The following is a 14,222-nucleotide window of genomic DNA, read 5'->3' as shown; positions in this document are numbered from 1 at the left end:
ACTCAAGCCATTATTTGTACTACCACACTGACAGACCATTATACAATAATTCTATCAATTACAAAAAAAAATACATATGTAAACCAAAAAAAGAAATCACTCCTAACGAAATCTGAAACAAATTGGGAAAACGTCAAATGCGAGTTAACAGTGAATGACTGGACAAGCCTTCTGGAAAAAGATGATACTGATACTGCTTGGAGTTATTTTATAGAAGTTTTACAGAACATTATCCTATCAAACACCAAAACCATAGAAAAAAAGTTATCTCATAAAAATTTACACATTAAACCTTGGATTAGTCAGAATATTATAAACTCAATCAGAAAAAGAGATGAACTGCACAAAAAAGTCAAAAACAACCCTTATGATATCCTAACACTTCGATTCTACAAAAGATATCGTAATACATGTAAAAATGTAATACGTTATGCTAAAGAAACATTCTATAAAAACAAGATTGATGAATGTAATAATGATTCACGTAAACTCTGGCAGATCATAAATGAAATAACTAATGCTAAAGCCTCACATAATGACAATAGCATTAAGGAATTAAACATTGATGAGATTCCCACATCTTTCACAGAACACCCGGACAAACTTCTTGACTTTATAAACAACTATTTTTGCAATATAGGCTCAAACTTAGCAAATAAAATTAAACAAAATTCAATTAGTACTATCGAAAATACAGTGAGGATTGACGATGTAAATCAAGAAAACAGCCTCAATATTGTCAAGATAACAAGTGATGAAATAAGAAATATTATAGCCTCCCTAAATATAAATACTTCATCGGGAAATGAACTGATATCAAGCAAATCAATTAAATATCTACAAAATGAGTTAATCCACCCACTGACGTATCTTATAAATCTGTCAATATCAAATGGTATTTTTCCTGCTTGTCTTAAAATTGCTACGATCATTCCAATATATAAAAACGGTCCCAAAAATGATGTATCAAACTATCGACCAATTAGTATTTTAACTACACTATCAAAAATATTAGAAAAAGTTATAAAAAAACAAATGCTTACATTTTTGGATTCTAATAAAATATTATCATCTACGCAGTATGGTTTTAGGGAAAACCTGAGTACTGGTGACGCTATAGCTAATGTAACAAATACAATTATTAGAAAATTGGATGAAGGCAAAAAATGCCTAGCAGTTTTCATTGATCTTCAAAAAGCTTTCGATACCATTGACCACGAAATACTGTATTTAAAACTAAAAAAAAATGGAATAACCGAAACAACCCTAAACCTACTTAGAAGTTACTTAACGGGAAGAGAACAATTTGTACAAATTGGTAAAAGAAGGAGCAAAACTCTACCAATTAAGTACGGTGTCCCCCAGGGAAGCGTATTAGGACCTATACTATTTCTAATTTACATAAATGACCTTATGAATCTTCCCATCAAAGGAAACATAATGAGCTTTGCAGATGACACTGTAATTTTATTCCATGAACAAGATTGGACAAGCACATATAAGGAGGCTGAACATGGCCTAACTGTTCTTCAAAACTGGCTTAAAGCAAACTCCCTTACATTAAATGTGAATAAAACCAAATATTTAATTTTCTCCAAAAACAAAAGAGGACAACCAATGAATGAGCATATACTCAAACTACATGAATGTCAAAAAAAATTTCCTCAATGTTCCTGCTCGATTATAACTCAAACCAAAAGCATAAAATATCTTGGTATTGAAATTGACGATAAACTACACTGGGATTCACACATTGATCGTACTTCAAAAAAGTTAACTAAACTCATCTACTTCTTCAAAAAATTACGGAACATTTTGTCAGCTAGGGATTTAAAGAGAGTTTACTATGCTTTATGCCACTCCAAATTGGAATATGGAATAATAGGATGGGGCTCAGCAGTATCAAAACATATAAAACAGCTGAAGGTAACTCAGAATTGCATCATAAAGACCATACTAAAGGTTCCCATAAGGACATCAACAACAGAAATTTTTAAACAATTTGACGTTCCAAGCATACAGAAAATCTATGCCAAAAACATTTTGGTACAACACCTCAAAAATAATTCTCAGGAAAACACCTCACATACTCATAATACCAGAGCCAAACAAACAGAGATACTAACTATACCAAAGTGTAACTCTACCTTTGGACAAAGAAGCTCTGAATTTTTAGCAGTAAAGGTATATAACAAACTCCCACTTAGTATCAAACAAATCAAAACAAAAAACAACTGCATTAAGAACATTAAATCTTGGCTTAAGGAATTACCGGAAAAAGAACTTACTAGCATATTTAAAACATCGTCGTAGAAGTTTCTGGAAACCCTTACCCAAAACATGAAGTCGAACCATAGAAGTCGCTGAAAAATTATTCAAAACCTAGTCCCCCTCAGCACAGGATCTCCTAGTGAGGAGGACTATAAAAATCTATATCAATTAATCATATAAATATATATAATTCTTATAAAAATGTTTAAAAAAATGTAATATATAGTAACTAAATAAAAAAAAAAAAAAATAAAAAAAAAATTAATTAATTGTGAAATAACACAAATTAATCAAATAAAATTTATTTGCGCACGCCGGGTTCGAACCCGCGACCTTCGGAATGGCAGTCCAATGCGTTACCACTGGACTATGCCGGCCGTCACACTCCTATCTTCGCTCATTCGCTCTACATGCCCAAACCATCTAAGCGTCCCTTACTTAATCTTACTCATTACGCTTACATCAGCCTTGCACTCTTTGCGGATCTCCACATTCCTCACACGATCAAACATGGTTTTACCACACATACGCCCTTGAGGTGATTTTTCACAAAAACGGCGCTTTACAAATTATCCAATTATTATTATTATACGCCTCAGGGATCTCATTTCAACAGCATTTAATCTACTTTCATCCTTTATTTGCCACTTGAACGTCCATGTTGCCTAGTGCACGGACTCCGAGAGACTGAGCTACTCGCGAAGTTGCACGAGTGTGTGGGCACGCACTTCGGACTTCGGCTAACTTCGTCGAGGACTTCGTCGAAGCGCCGAAGCGAGTAGTGTAGCGGCCGTTTTAGAACTAACCCCATGCTGAGGATGAAATTACATCAGGAAAGCATAGTCTTGTGGGACTCCCGCAAAGATTATATGATCTTTTTGTGGCTTCCAAAAATCGGTTATATTTTGTGCTACACAATAAATATAATAATAATGAATATTTAATTTAATACGTGTTCATGACTTGATAATATATAATGACGGAATGCAAAAATATTAGGATTTTTATGGACATGTGTTCAATATATTCGTATTTTACTAAAAGTTGATCAGGAAACATATAAATTCATTCGTTAAGAGGAAGCTACAAGCCAAACATGTGAATATTCTTAGTATACCTAATATTGAAGGTAATAGGCATTAAAATCGCTTGACAAACGGATACTAGAAACGTTCGATCTGAGGAACAAAACTGATTTTTGTTTATTATGTAAATAATTTTATAAGAAAACAAAAAAGTTAATCAAGTGAAACTGTCACAGATAAACTTAGCTATAATACTTACTGTATTTTTTAAAAGTTGTTTCCTTTACGCGTACATACATTTCTAGTGAAAGAATATTTTTTTTTAATTTTACGTTTGTATTTTTTATTGAGTAACTTTTTTATTTTATTTGTATTCTACTCAAGCGAAGCGATGGGAAAACTTTCAATTTATCTAAAGCATATTTTTTGGTATTCATAATGTTAACCAATTTGTTATAAAGATTAATCAAAATAGTAATTTACCATTAAGCTTCGCCTTAAGGGCTACAATCCCGTTTTTAGTCGGAGTAAGAATAATTTGAAAGGATTCTTAAGAAATTAGGAATACTCATTTTTCTCAGTGTACTTTATAATATTTAATTTTTGTAATAACTTTATTGAGTAATACCTCAAATTGTAATATTTAATTATTAAAGACAATATTAGCGATTTTTTAAACGAAAATCTGAAACAGAAAAATCAGAAAAGGATACGGTCACATCTAGGACTCGAACCCAGGACCCTTGCCTTGCCGGGGCACCGCTCTACCAACTGAGCTAATGGGACCCTATCCCCTTCGGTCACATTTAACTGTATCATACTTCGAATAAGAACTTCCAACATTGTCTTCATTTTTTCACCGCACATTTTTTTATTGGCAACTATCTTTATGTATGATCGCAAGATTCATAACTAAATGCGATCTAGACAGCGTCTTTTTAGATAAACCTATCTTATTTTTTATTTTTTATGTGCGACATCTATTGGCAAGTCTTGGATGAATATTTAATTTTTGGAATAACTTTATTGAGTAATACCTCAAATTGTAATATTTAATTATTGAAGACAATATTAGTTAATAATAGATCAATAATGGGTTAGATTTATGTTTACGTACCTATTTAATAATTGTTTGAAATGTTCATTCCATTCCATTTACCATCGCTATCACGGCATCGTTCGCAAAATAATAAACTGATTTACAATCATTAGGTATACTTAAATAAATAGCAAATCATTGGTAAGCGACTGCTATTTGCCTCTTGGAACAATGCTTTAATATTCCGTAAGAATCACGATTTTCTCATAATCATTAATCACTAATCACGAAGAATACCTTTACCCACTGCCAGGACTGTACTGGATTGGATTAGCCAAACAAAGACCAATTTTAAATTATTTTCTCCATAGTTCGTAGATGGGCACAAAACACCGAACAGATGATTCCTAGAAGTGTGATCTGTATTTGAAGAAAACCGATATCGCCAAAAAATAAAACCTTTCTACTCCTAGGTTTCAGATATGTCAATGAAAGTTATTTCTGTGCAAGAAAGAATTTCGACGTTTAAATTTTTTTTGATTAATTTTTTAAAAATTATGGAAAAAATATCTATATTCGGCAAAATAAACATAAACTTAGGTACAATGAAAACAGCAGGTCGCAACAGTTTATTTTGTGTTTTTTTATTTCAATTTTTTCAATAATATCATAAAGCGTAACTCTTTACCGCACAAGAGTCCCAACTGCTCCAAACCGTCTGGAGCCATTGAGACTATGGCAACGCCAATTGGGTTATATTGTGAGGCTAAAGGTTGTGGGGAGGTGAAGGAGATGGGGAAGAGGTAGGTGGAGGGGTACCTGGATATTCAGATCCGGTCACCAAGCACGTCTAAAGTCATTTTAAGCAACGTTCCAATTCTGAATGGTGGTCTTAACAGGGCAATGCTGAGAGTATCTTCCACTCTGGAACGTGCCGCAAGTATACTGTATATTTTTCAAATTAATAAACTGTGAAATGACAGAAATTAATCAAATAAAATTCACATGCGCACTAGAGGTGAGGCGTATTTATCGTACCAGTAAAAGTACCGGGCATAGACATATGAATATTAGTAGACCTGCCCTAAGTGATTAAAAGCGTATTATCCCCACTCCCCATACCGGTTCCATTGGAGCCGGCTGTGCTCGCGTATGGCCTCAAGTGAAATTTGAAAACGTGACGTCATCATTCTTGTGCGAACTATGGTCGAGGCATCATCGGTTCATTTTACGAAATAACACGGCAAAATGTTGACGTGTACTATGAAAACTTGTAAAAATAGATGTGAAAAAGAGAATAAACCCAATTGTCGTATTACATTCCATATATAAGCATTATTTTAAGCATATTCACATCGTATAATATGAATCAGTTGTTACTATCACATCGAGAAACGTCTGGACGCGAAACACAAAGCTGGTTGGTTGCTGGGAAGTAAATTATGAACATTTATAAAAGTGTCTTAACTAAATACTTAAACGAAATATTCGACGAATTTGGACTTCGCAAATTTGTTCATAACGTGGCGAGTAATTTGCGCTCCCATGTAAAAATGTCTATTCATTCAAAAGCAGATTTTACTTTTAAGAAGTAAATGGTGATATTATAATGCGAGATGCCTATTTACTGTCAGATTGATTTACTGACGAATCACAGTCAGCTTCACTCCCTTCGTTCTTCAACAGTTGATTTTACCCCTCGCCATTATCTTCTCGTCTATTAATTCCTATGTCTGTGGTACCGGGTATTTTCATGCGATACTTTGTACTTGTGACAAATCTCGAAAACACCTGGTTCCAAAATACTGTAAGTATTTTATACTGGGACTAAAATTTTTTAATAGGTACTTTTACTAGGTATTTTTGATGGGTATTTTTGATGGGTATTTTTATGGGTATTTTTGATGGGTATTGTCGATGGGTATTCATGGGTATTTTTGCTATTATTTTTCATGGGTATTTTTGACGGGTACTTTTTATTGTTGATGGGACCCAAACAACCCCCACAATGGATTTAGATTTTAATGGGGGAATCAAGATAACGTAGAAATTTTTTGGGGAATATGTGGGTAGACTTTATGTGAGTGCAGTTTAGAAATTACTTATTCTGAATCAATCCTCAGGTCGGTATAAAATACTTTCGAGTATTTTGTCACCGGTATTTTTACCAGGTATTTCTTTGTACCTGTACTCATTGTACCCGGTAACGAAAGGTACTCATAGGAGCCACCTCTATTCTTCAGCCAGGATAGTCGGGAGCCTTACCCTTCGACCATGTGATGTTTTGGACATCCACAAAAATAAACGATAAATAATAAAATAACGTGCTCTAAAAATTTTTTGTTTAAACAACGACGGAAGATTTATTGACAGACAGGCCTTGAGTAAACAGATTCCCACGGGAAAGGAGAGACCGGAGCGACAGTCGGGTTTGGAACTTGAGTGCGTTGACAGCTCCATGAAATCTATACAAATGAGAAGTGTTGTGTGAAATTGCAGTGAATTAGTGGATTCAGATGGTGTTAATAGTATTGTGGAATTTTGAACTAAAGTGAAATATTATTGAACCGGTTTTGTGCGAAGTGAAAGTGGTTGGACTCAGTGAGAAAACAATTAATAATAATGACAATAATGATAATTGGATAATTTGTAGAGCGCCGTTTTGTAAAAACCCACCTCAGGGGCGCCAGGTGTTGTGCAATCGCGATTGTGTTATAAAGTTGTGTTGATTTAAACGTGATTTCGTATACAGTTCGAACTAGATTGCTTGTCTTAAAAACATGAAAATAATAAAAATATTGATTGCGTTTTAAAATAGAGTGAATGTACTTAAAGGCAGGAAGTGTTTAATCGGGCTAAGTTATTGATTTGGCGAGATGGCATTCTATCCACGGAGACCGAAAACCAGAGAATCAAATAGATTATTAACTGTGGGTTCGAATCCTAACAGATTAGGGAGGTACAATTTTATTTACAGGAATATTTAATTACCCTTTTATAAGCGTAGGGAGGAGGTCGAAAATTAAAGTGATTTAGCTATATAGTGTAACCAGGTAAGCTTCACGCTGAGAATGAGAGGTGCCTAACTGGGTGAGTTTTTTATATTATTTATTAAATTCCAGAGGACCCCCTTTAAAAGATGGATACAACTAAGTTTACGACACCTGCCGCCCAAATAATGTTATCATTAAAAGGAATACCCTAGACGGATTGTCAATCAGCTGTGAGTGAGAGACAGGCCAATGACTTTTCATATATAGGCCGAGAGGCGCGGAGTACAGTCAGTCAAAGGGGAAGTTTTGCTAGCGTATGCCGTCCCAAATTGAAAGCGTTCGGATGCAACCAGACGGAACAAAATGAAAACTTTTCTTCTGTTATTTGACTTTTCTAATTTAATACTTTTCATCTATTGTTTGACTTTCTAAGTTACGAATTGGGATGCACGAAAACAAATCTAAAGTCGAAAGAGGGAGATGGTAATCTCCGAAATAAAACTACCAACCGAACAACTTTTCTCAACAGGTATCTTTCGAGAGGTAGGCACATCTGATGCCGCAAACCAGGAGAGATAGATATAAAAGCTGGCTTGAGTTCATTACTGTTGTTGAGAAAAAAAAATGGATTTCATAAACCTTATTAATTCACATTAACAGCAAAAGAAATGGTACCTATCGTCAAAAATGATAACAGAGACATCGTACTTCAAAGGCAAAATAGAATAAACAGACAGACCCGGAAAACATTGAATTCATTGTGACGACAAAAAACATCTAAAATGTTCATAAACAACGAAGCCAAAGGATAAACAAACATCGAAATCGGATTAATTATAACACAAGAATAAGATAGCTGGGACAAATCTAAAATAAACATTGCATCGGATATCGTGAAGTATATGGCATATTTTATACCATTGATATTAGAATAACTGTAAACAATTATTGTTTATTCCAGATCTAAAAGGCAGAGAATGTTTAAGTCATAAATAACACAGACGGACAAAAAACCATCGGATCACAGCCGAGGACACAAAATAAATCAACATGAAAATAAATAACACTCGAACATAATACAAATAACGCATTGAGATGAAAAAAACACAAAGTTAAGTCAAGTACTGTTATGTAATAAACAAAACTCGGAGTTTAAAATTCTAAAATAAACAAGTGTGACATGACATATTGAATTTCTACCCATAGCGACACGAAACACTTGAAAAAGCTGAGGGCGGGAAAAAACTCACCAGCAGAACAAGCCGATAATCACGGGAACCAAAAAATAAACAGATGCTAGGTTAGAAACGAAGAACAGGGGCGCTCAACATTTTGGAAGAATTAAAATAAAATTTAAAATAAAAATAAAAAATAAATACAGAGGTATTCGAGAAACGTAAATTACCTATAGTTATTTCTAATCCCATCGACTAACACGAGGAAGCGAGATTACCCGTTGGGCTTAGAACTAAAGGGAGGCTGTGATGTTTTGGACATCCACAAAAATAAACGATAAATAATAAAATAACGTGCTCTAAAAATTTTTTGTTTAAACAACGACGGAAGATTTATTGACAGACAGGCCTTGAGTAAACAGATTCCCACGGGAAAGGAGAGACCGGAGCGACAGTCGGGTTTGGAACTTGAGTGCGTTGACAGCTCCATGAAATCTATACAAATGAGAAGTGTTGTGTGAAATTGCAGTGAATTAGTGGATTCAGATGGTGTTAATAGTATTGTGGAATTTTGAACTAAAGTGAAATATTATTGAACCGGTTTTGTGCGAAGTGAAAGTGGTTGGACTCAGTGAGAAAACAATTAATAATAATGACAATAATGATAATTGGATAATTTGTAGAGCGCCGTTTTGTAAAAACCCACCTCAGGGGCGCCAGGTGTTGTGCAATCGCGATTGTGTTATAAAGTTGTGTTGATTTAAACGTGATTTCGTATACAGTTCGAACTAGATTGCTTGTCTTAAAAACATGAAAATAATAAAAATATTGATTGCGTTTTAAAATAGAGTGAATGTACTTAAAGGCAGGAAGTGTTTAATCGGGCTAAGTTATTGATTTGGCGAGATGGCATTCTATCCACGGAGACCGAAAACCAGAGAATCAAATAGATTATTAACTGTGGGTTCGAATCCTAACAGATTAGGGAGGTACAATTTTATTTACAGGAATATTTAATTACCCTTTTATAAGCGTAGGGAGGAGGTCGAAAATTAAAGTGATTTAGCTATATAGTGTAACCAGGTAAGCTTCACGCTGAGAATGAGAGGTGCCTAACTGGGTGAGTTTTTTATATTATTTATTAAATTCCAGAGGACCCCCTTTAAAAGATGGATACAACTAAGTTTACGACACCTGCCGCCCAAATAATGTTATCATTAAAAGGAATACCCTAGACGGATTGTCAATCAGCTGTGAGTGAGAGACAGGCCAATGACTTTTCATATATAGGCCGAGAGGCGCGGAGTACAGTCAGTCAAAGGGGAAGTTTTGCTAGCGTATGCCGTCCCAAATTGAAAGCGTTCGGATGCAACCAGACGGAACAAAATGAAAACTTTTCTTCTGTTATTTGACTTTTCTAATTTAATACTTTTCATCTATTGTTTGACTTTCTAAGTTACGAATTGGGATGCACAAAAACAAATCTAAAGTCGGAAGAGGGAGATGGTAATCTCCGAAATAAAACTACCAACCGAACAACTTTTCTCAACAGGTACCTTTCGAGAGGTAGGCAGCCTCTTTAAATTAAATGCAAAAATCAAACCAATTATCCGTTTATACCTTACCTGAGAGGATAGGTATTCAGTAGGAGTTACCCATACCTAATACACGAGGATGCTAGTAACCTCATAAAATAAATACTGGAACCAAATATTAAAATACAGACAGTCCTCATCCCAAATTTGGCATATCGAGTAGACCTTACATATATCTCACATGATAATTGGCTGAATGGGTAGGCACACAACCTATCGTTAATAAGCGGGCAAAATGTCGACAAGATCGTCGTGTGTTATATATGTATTGACCTAGAAAGGGATGTAAATCCCCGACGACGTGGGAGTTACAATGTTTTCTAGAGGTGGCTCGTAACTTAGGACCTTACGTGTCACACTTTCGCGACTAAATTCGTGACAAGGGATGTCATGGCTTTCCCCTTCTACACTCAGTAAAGTAGGTTATCCTGGAGGTGTTTGAGATTGGGGCAATTCTGAAATTGGTGATGAGACCTGGTTTTCTTTATTCTGGCGTGAAGGTTGCCGATTTGGAACAAGGGGAGACCCGGCCGGTTGTGATATCCAGACACGCAGATATCGATCGCCTTGCTCAAATTATCATCCATCAGTTTTGTTTGGTAAGAGGAGGAGTCAATCTTAACTTGAAAAAAATTCATTTCCTTTCCTCTCCTTCCCCTCCCAAAATATATACATGGATGGCGCCGACAACTAACACCATAAACTTATCGTATGTATATCACATATATAAAATCTAACACTTTATTATATTCACATTACCCTACGATAGGTAGAATCGAGTAGCTAGTGGGGGGAGAGCAGGCGACTTAGAAGATAAGGTTTATGAAATGGTTTTAAAACACAGCAGTAATGAATTCAACTCACTCTATCTCAAAAGAACCAAGGGATACCACACATATATAGATAACTAGGTTTCTAAACCGAGAAACAAAAACCCAACACAACGTTCGGTGAAGCCTTTTTATACTGAACCGTCACGTGAAATGAGTACGTTCAAGGTCGTACGTCGCGTAGACAAACTAGGATGTACACACTTGAAGGGGTGTGTAATAAAGAGAGAGGCAAGGGATTGAAAGACGGCAGGGAGGACCTTCCTACCCCGGATATATACATAACCAAAGCCTTATGGAAAAGTTACCTATGGGACTTAAAGGAAAATTTATCGTAGAAAGAAGAGAAGGAAAGGTTTGAAGTAGAAAGGGCAGATCATTACAACCACGGAGGCCGTCAGCCTATATTCTAAATGAAATATCTGACTAATATATAGTTTCTAGGTAAACTTTGTTGTTATCACAGGAATTAAAAATATTAACATTAGTTAAATATTTTAAAGAGAACTTAAGTAACTCGAGAAGTTTTATAAAATAATGTTCATCTTAAACATGTTCAAAAAACTACACTTTTTAGTCTATGAAGACAAAATAAAGTTAATTATAATTTAAATACCCGCGTAATATTAAGTTTATAGATGAACCTTTTGGATTCCATTGGAATTAGGAGGAATTAAGGTTGGTAAAAATATTTCATAATAACTTAGTTAACACGGGAAGTGTTACAAAATAATGTTAATCTTAAACTAGATAACAAAGGGGGTACTGTGCCGTATTGCGCATTGCAGTGTCCATCATCAGGGCAGATGTGTAATCCGATGCGGATGCAATGCTGTCCGAAACGTTGGCTAAAGAAGGAGGGAGCGCAAACACGGCATAATACCCCAAAAACAAATCGCTATAATACTTTTGGCCGTGAAAATCTCAAATCATAACAGATAACAAAACTACATTTTAGTCTACGAAACCAAAAAAAGTAAACATTTAACTTAAAAAAATGAGATGAAAAACTACAAAAGCCTTTTACTATAATTTTTATTGTTATTATTTCACACCTGCAAATAAAATATAAGAATAATGTATTTGAAAGTGAGTTGGAACAAAGAGAATTTCTAAGATAAGCAACGAAATTTGTTAGGGTTTTCACTTTAATTTAGACAATTTAGAGAATTTCTTCCGGAAGGTTTTTATATATAATATATGCTTATTGTATTTATTGAAAGCAGAGAAAAATAGAGCAACGCTGGGTACAAGTCATCTAGTTTTTATATAGGTATTAAGATATATCTAAAATAAAGTACAATCGTTCTTGCTCCATCACACATATTATTTTTTCTAATTTTATTCTGTTTTGACCAATTTTGGTCTGTGAAATCAACTCACCATCGGTAATTTAGATTCCCTGATGTGCATCCCGCCAACTTCAATAACATTGGCCCCTCTTGGAAATACACCGGTCAGGGGAAAGTAGGAATTCACCAGTAAAATGCTCGTCTTCTTCGCTAGTTCCTTAATTGCTGAAGTTTCTGAGCCAAAATACTTCATCAAAATCCTCTGCTCGCTCATCTGCGTAACGGCATTATGCAGAAATTTATGGAGCAAATTAGTGACAGTGTTTTCTAAGCGTTGGACAAATGACATTTTTCTTGAAAATCTTGATAGCGGTCCTGGAATGTATGCCGGGTTATCTATAGCGTTCATTCTGCTAAATTGCCAGGGTAACATCATTTGAGAAGTTAAAGCAATGTATGAGCAATTAAACTTATATAAAAATCCCAAGTTGCAGTCTCCGAAAAATTGCTCACCGAGGATCAAATCAAATTTTTCTTTTGCATGATACAAGGATTTCACTGAAGGCCACTTCAAAAAACTTTCACAATTCTGAACACTTTGTTTATAGTGACGGAAGATTGTTGATAGGCCATGCTCTTTACTTGAATCAAAGTCATCTAGACGTTCAACTTCAGCAAAGTCTTCGCAGATTTCCACAGAACCTTTAACACTGATTTCGTTATACGTTTTAGGAGGATTCATCAATTTGAAATTGCTGATAACCGTGACATTGTAGCCCTTTTCTGCAAGAGTTCTCAATAACGGTTCAAATGCTAAGAAATGACTTTTGTAAGGAAACTGAAATATTCCGAGAATATTATAAGATATCACTGAATGTGGTAGTATTATTAAAAAATAAAGAAGTTTTATCGCCAACATCACGATATGAAAACTGAAAACCGAATTGAATGAAATCGATGAATTATAAAATGAAAAATGTAAAAATTATTCGTATTTTTGTTTGCCGCAATTAATCAATGCAATACCTTTTCACTAGTAATCTGTACTGTACTAAATGTCAAATGATTATGATTCAGATGTAGGTCGCGACATCTCGGTTTCATAGAGGTAACGAGTAACGTGTATTACACGAACCTCAACATATCTGATTTCTGTTTACGTGTAGCATTACTCGTGGGTTATTAATCGACAACTCGTTCTGTGAACTGCTATTACATATTACATGACATTATAAAATGTTTCTTGAAAAGTGGTGGCAGGTACAGTATTAAATGTCAATTCAGTTTCATCCAGCGGATGAAATACTCCACAAGGCATTATCTACCAGCGGCGTGCGGTAATACCCATCCATACATGGTCATTGGTCATGCCACGAGACAGATTGTATTTGACGATTAGCGATATAAAACAATACTGAACATAGTCACGCAAGGAGATGCCCAAAATGGCCCTTTTCATGGCACTTTGTGTGGTGGCAATTTTTGTCTGAATATCTTGTGGAGAGTCTTCTGAGTATATATAGATAAAACTAATTTATTAATTTATAAATGCTCACAAAAATTATACCACTCAAGGAATGAAATGGCGTTAGTACCTATTCAAAACTTTTCAAATCAATGTATCAAGTGGAGATATTAATTGTGTGAATTCTGACCGTAAGTTTCGAAATTATGTTTTTAATCAACTTTACAATATGCCATCATTAGTTGGGGATCCGCATATAAAACTAACTTCCTTCCAATAGAAGTCGTGCAGAGAATAATTATTAAAGTAATATTAAAAAAACCTTCGGACTACCCAACAGACAGCTTATTCAAAGAATTTCAAGTACCTCCTTTTAAAGATCTGTACATTAAAAATTCATTAGTTCAAATCATAAAAGAAAAAGAAAAGTACCAATTTCTAACTGAAAACCGCACTCAACTTAAATACATTTTTCCATGTCCAAAATTAAACACTTCATTTGCACAAAATTACTATGCATATCAAGGAAGAACCTTT

The 14,222-nt window shown here is 34.7% G+C and overlaps 1 protein-coding gene across 1 annotated transcript; it reads right to left on the bottom strand.

The window, feature by feature from the left end:
* Window positions 1–12,302: 12,302 nt before the first annotated feature.
* On the bottom strand, window positions 12,303–13,139 carry LOC149415390 (UDP-glycosyltransferase UGT5-like). The gene is made up of 2 exons (XM_089642208.1): window positions 12,816–13,139; window positions 12,303–12,494 (listed from the first exon to the last, which is right to left on the bottom strand). Exons 1-2 carry the CDS (start codon window positions 13,137–13,139, stop codon window positions 12,303–12,305), a joined length of 516 nt encoding a protein of 171 aa, XP_089498334.1.
* Between the last annotated feature and the right edge of the window lie 1,083 nt (window positions 13,140–14,222).

The sequence above is a fragment of the Hesperophylax consimilis genome, chromosome 18 (assembly GCF_061612785.1).
Source record: "Hesperophylax consimilis isolate HC1 chromosome 18, BYU_Hcon_1.0, whole genome shotgun sequence".
Lineage (NCBI taxonomy): Eukaryota > Metazoa > Arthropoda > Insecta > Trichoptera > Limnephilidae > Hesperophylax > Hesperophylax consimilis.
Note: the sequence above shows the minus strand (reverse complement) of the source record. Positions and strands in the feature narration are given on the sequence as shown.

Coding starts and splice junctions, on each gene's coding strand:
- LOC149415390 (XM_089642208.1), bottom strand. CDS start 13,139: ATGTTGGCGATAAAACTTCTTTATTTTTTAATAATACTACCACATTCA. Junction 12,495..12,815: donor TCCGTCACTATAAACAAAGT/GTTCAGAATTGT, acceptor GCCGTTACGCAG/ATGAGCGAGCAGAGGATTTT.